Source organism: Chaetura pelagica, unplaced genomic scaffold (genome assembly GCF_000747805.2).
Source record: "Chaetura pelagica isolate M959 unplaced genomic scaffold, ChaPel_1.0 scaffold244, whole genome shotgun sequence".
NCBI lineage: Eukaryota > Metazoa > Chordata > Aves > Apodiformes > Apodidae > Chaetura > Chaetura pelagica.
In genome coordinates, this window is record NW_009953719.1 from 1,567,661 (window position 1) to 1,573,176 (window position 5,516).

The 5,516-nt window shown below is 37.1% G+C and overlaps 1 protein-coding gene across 1 annotated transcript in view; it reads left to right on the forward strand.

Moving 5' to 3' along the window:
* The first annotated feature begins 1,355 nt into the window (after positions 1-1,355).
* The window catches only part of DYRK1A (dual-specificity tyrosine-(Y)-phosphorylation regulated kinase 1A), a 23,001-nt gene continuing 18,840 nt past the window's right edge, over positions 1,356-5,516 (forward strand). Inside the window, exons 1-2 of the mRNA XM_010000438.1 lie at positions 1,356-1,470; positions 2,197-2,402. Coding sequence (XP_009998740.1) covers positions 1,356-1,470; positions 2,197-2,402 — 321 coding nt within the window. The remainder of the gene's footprint in view (positions 1,471-2,196; positions 2,403-5,516) is intronic.

Sequence of the window (5,516 nt, forward strand, 5' to 3'; positions counted from 1 at the left end):
AGAAGTAAGTGACAATCTGATACTCAGTTTGTAGGTAAACATAAGATGTTACTTGGAATAAAACCTGAAAAAGTTGCAACTATCTTAAAAAGCTTACACTCGTATCTAATATTTTCACTGTATCTTTAAATGTTTGAGGGCAGTTTCACTTCCAGAGCTTACTAGTATCTGTATTTGTGTTAAAAATCACAAAGTATTTTTTAATGCAAGTTTTACAGGAGAGTTAGAGTAATTTTCTGTGCAATGTTAAGCAGAATTACTTAATAATGGTTTTAGGTCAGGAATTTCTTTATTTTATTTCCATTTGTAAGGTCACTCTGATACTTCATAATGTTACCAGAGGCACTGTAATGAACACAAAAGATAGGATTTTTCCTGTATCATAGTTATTTTGTGGCAATGAGGTTTTTTGTCCGTTTGGGTGTATTGGGATATTTTTTTGATTGTTTGGTTTGGGGTTTTTTTTGCTGTTGTTGGATTTTTTTTTTTATTTTTTTTTTTTCAGTAAAATGTTTGAAGATTTAATGAAACATTGTGAAAATATGTGGGTGCTTTTGCGCAACTAGTTCATTTTCTGGAGCAGTTTGTTCTGTTAATCTTTTAGTAGTACTGAGTTGTAACACTGGAGAAAAATACCAGTGGTCTGTTGGTGGGAATTTCACTGTGCAGTTTTACTTCACCCCTTTAAAAATAATAGTGATTATACTACATACAAGCTTTCTCATTTCTACCTGTTTTATTATTATTTTTACTTTTTCAATGGAATGTATTTTTCTAAAATAATATAAAACAATGTTTGATTAATCACATACAGCTCTTCTACTGCCCTGATAAGTGCTGAGTCAATGATACCATATAATTTTCAATATTATATTTTTTCTTAACATTGAATAGGTCACGAGTGGAGAGGTCAATTATTTTTAAGAAAGTCAAATTGATGGGTGGTGTTCATCTGCTGTTTTCTACAGATTATATTTTATTGCAAGGTTTTGGTTGTAAAGGAAATGAGGATTTCCCTTGCTCATTAAGATGCTTGTATCTAAATTTAATCTTCACCAGTAATTGTGCTTCCAGGTTTCAGCTTGTGATTCCCTATGTATTCCTTCAGTGGCAATGTTGGCTTAAGCGTGCCTGGCTTCTTGTCCCATCCTGTACTCTCTGTTGTTGTGCCAACATGGCATCCGTTTAGAGAATTTCCCCCCTCTGGCATAGTCAGCAGAAAGCAAAAGGATGGCTGTTAAATGTTGATTATGCTAAGTTGTCATTAGCAAACAAAGAAAATCAAATGGTACTTTAAACTGTCATCCAGTGTTAAGAGGACAGTGAAGATACAAGTGGACTATGAAGCAATCAAAATGCCAGCTGATGGATGTCTGAAATTAGTTGAGAGGTGCAGGATCTGTCTGTCTTGGTTAGAGACAGATTCTGTGCCTGGGGAATCTGGTGTTTTTCGGGATATTATGGAATCCAGTACTTCGGTCTTATAGTTCAGCATTCTGCAACTTGACACTAAGTGTTTTGTTTGTCTCTTAATTTGCACTTGCTTCTTGCAGTCTGCTCTCACCTTCCCCAAAAGGAACTAGAGGAAGTTACAGTGCTTGCTATGAATAGCTTGATGAAACTAGGCAGTAGGAGCCAGGAAGCCGAGTTGAAGTACAGTGTGCATTGGAAGAAGGGTCAAAGTTGAAAACCTAGGCTAGTGAGCTAAGCAGTTTGTAGAAAGGCATAAACATTGAGGCTAGGGAAGATAAGCTGCTGAAGCCGGGCACTAGCTTTTCTATTTTGGTATGGTCAGTCCAGAAAGTTGCTGTGAGCAAACTTGAAAGGCAGAACTTGTGTGTTTTTCTGGCTTTCATGGAATCCATACACAGAATTCATACCTTTGAAAACAACTCCTGTCAAATTCCAGTTGAATTAGGACACATTGGTAATGTCCTTAGAAAAAGGGATGTTATGGATAAATTGAAATAAACCATTAATGAATAATTTGTCACTTTGAAAATGAAAGAAGCACTGCAGCTAGATAATCTTTACAAGAAGATGATTTCTCAGTTCATTGTCTATAAAAAATCTTGTCTGTGTTAAAATGGTGGAACTATTACTGTTTGTAAGCTCTGTAAGAGACAAGAGGGAGGCTAGCTGAGGTAAATAATTTCAAACGATTTACTGCATTAAAAACTGATGTTGTCTTTGCAGGAGGAGAGACTTCAGCATGCAAACCTTCATCTGTTCGGCTTGCACCATCGTTTTCATTCCATGCTGCTGGCCTTCAGATGGCTGGACAGATGTCCCATTCACATCAGCAGTACAGTGATCGTCGGCAGCAGAACATAAATGACCAACAGGTTTCTGCCTTATCATATGCTGACCAGCTTCAGCAACCTCTAACGTTAACAAACCAGGTAAGTGATTACAAAAAAAAAGTAAATTTAGATGTCATAATGCTTTTTCTAAATATATTATACATCCATAAATCATAGGATCAGAGCATGGGTTTTTGTTGTATGGTTGGGTTTTTTTAAAAAAAAACTAATTAACTCCTGACTCTTCAAGGATGGGTGGACATACAAGTTTCTGGAAGCTCTTTTTAAACATCTGGTATATATTTATTTTGAATATTCCATTTCTAACAATTTTTAGATGAGAGGGGAGAAAGATTGTCCATGTGGAGACTTGGAAAGAGTTTTATAATAGCTTTTTCTTAGGGCCGTTTGATGTTAGAATGTGATTGTTTTATTACTTGTTCTAATGGATGGTGTTTTAATGCAGTCACTGATTAGTGTGTTGGAATAGGGGTTTGCACAAAAGACACATTGTATTAAGGAAGATATACTTAAAAAAAAAACCAACAAGCAAAATCTAGAGCTATGATATTGTTAGGGTTTTACTACTACTAATTTACTACTTACTGTTGCAAGTATGTATAATAAACACAGGGAACTATCATCATAATGACTATGGATGTTTTTGAGCTGTCAAGATCAGTGTTTCTTCCTTAGTGCCTTTGAGTTGCTAGAACTCCTGAAGTAGCTTCCTAACTAAAAGTGTTGGGTTGCTAGCCACAAGAGCTAGTATTGATTGCCCCGTGTAAGAGGTAATTCTGTTGCTTTCTTAAAAATGGCACAGCCCAGTTGTGGAAAAGTGAACACAGATGGGTTTCAAAGCTTGAAATCCAGAATTCTCTAAGTCAGAGCTTAAAAATTTGGTGCAGACTGATAAGGCATGTTTCACATAAAGAGCACTGAGGGTGAAGTCTACCACTGCTGCTAGATTCAGGTCTTTATTGTATTCAAGATGGCTTCAGCAGAAAAATTTACACTACCATCAAGAAATGCTCTGTTCGTATTGCTCCATAGGAAGGCACTTATGCAGAACGAGGGGAGGATTTGAGGGAATGAGAATGGACAAAGTAAGAGCCAGGATATTTTATACTAGGATTTGGAGATTTGTAATGAGTAGGGCTCTATGAAGAAAGGCAAAGTGAATGGAACTGCAAAGGATGTGTTTAATTTCATGAGAGCTACTCAGTAGGAAGAGTATCTGCTCTTATGTAATAGTACTTAACTTCAGAAATGTACAATGGTATTTTATGTCACTTATTTTGGGTTGAAGGTCCCCCAAAATCTCCACAATGAGGTTAGTGAATCAGTCTGCCAATTAAGAAAAGCTGATGAGTTATTTAAACCTTTCAAGGTACTTATCTAAGCTTTACAATCTGGCATCACATTTGCCAGCTTTATTGTACATTAGTGCTTATTTGTTCTTGTTTTCAAACAAAAAAGCAAAATCGAGGAACTTCAGGATGTATCACCATCTGTTGCTGGTTTTGTTCACAATGGATTTAAAATGGTAGCTGAAGAGTAGAAAGCTAAGGAATAATTTTCAGAGAATAGCCAAGAATTGTTGACCAAAAAATGCATCTCACTGAGATGAGGATGTAAATGTAGGAAAAAAAGCTGTAGTTGTCTCTGACAAGTAAGCTATGTGAAGAAATGATCATCTGGCCACCTTGATAATGGCAATTGAACTGTCTTTCACCACTAACACTGTTTTTTAGAATCAGTGTTTTTATTTTTCCAGTTCCATTTTGTTTTTACTGCATTGTAGCTTCTGACTTCCTATTTTACTGTAATTACTTTGTTGAAGTATTTATAGTCCTCTGCCTAAGCAGCTCAAAATTGTTACTTCTTTATCCTTTGTGAGCTGCTTTCAGACCCCTTAACTTTGATGGTTGGCAACTTTTTGAAGTATTCTAACTACTTGGCTTTCATAACTCTCCGCTCCTTTGGGTTCTTGTGCTTCTCTCATCAACAAGTCCCATAATGAGTTCTCCTCACCACGTTCCACGTTGGTATGGAGGTTCCATATGAGCCTCTATAGGGGAGTCTCAGTGGCTTTGTGCCTTTGCACTGCAGTTCTGGTTAATCTCATCTGCAAAACCAAATCCAGCTAACATCTTTATGCTGGTGAGTCAGATCATCTGGTCTAGACCTTGACTCTGTGCAAAAATTTTGTTCTTTCTCTTTCAATAGCTATTTTGTCATCTCTAGTTCATCTTGATTAAAACAACTCTTTTCTTCTTGTAAAAGCCATGACCCTGTATTGTTGAAAGCTTTCTGCTGTCTTATTAATTGCTGTGGACTGCCATCTTGCCTTTCACTCCAGATATCATCTGCATATTGTCTAGGTTTTCTTGTCTAAATGATACACACGTCTTACAGATTCTTTCCTTATGACAATTCTACAGGAATCCTTTTTATTCAGTGTTGCCTTGAATGTGCTGCAACTTATTTCTCTCTGTCCTTGATAAAAGCAGCTCTGTGCTGTATATTTCAATTCTGAAAAACTCTTGCAGAGATAATTTTCTGAACTGTCCTCATGTGGTTGTTTCATTCCTGTTGGAATCCCACCATTACCTCTTTCTGTTGCTGTGTGCTTTCCTTTTATTAAAGCTTGTGATACCAGACTAAACTTTTGGTAACTGCAAACCTTTTCAGTCACAGAAGGTGACATCCTTCTGTGTTTTCAGGTACATATGGTTAAAGAGATTATAGTTTTTAACTTGGGCAGTAAAAATAATAGGTTGAAAGTCTGTTGTAGGAAGCTTGATAGATCGATCTAGTAATAGTCATAAAAAATAAGAGGAAGAAAAAGGTGGCTTTAGCAGGTACAGGATGTGTAATTCTTAAAGGGTAGATCCTCTAAGTGCTGTGTCTTGCATCCCTTCAAAGAGGTGAGAAGTTAGGTCTCTGAGCTTCAGTTTCAGACTTTCCTAGTGGAACAGTAGTCATCAGTGGCATAGACCATTGAATCGGCTTTGGTGCTACAAGTTTCAGCAGCCTAAAAGTAGCCCATATGAGTGCAAGCGTCCAACAGGTGATTTAATAGCGAGTTGCCAGCCCCTTTGCTCCTGGGAGTGCTCTATTACCTTCTTGATTCAGTACCCCAGATGGGTCAACGAAGCCGGAATCTCCCAGGGTCGGTGGTTGTGCCAGGACTGCCAGGCAAAACTCTTT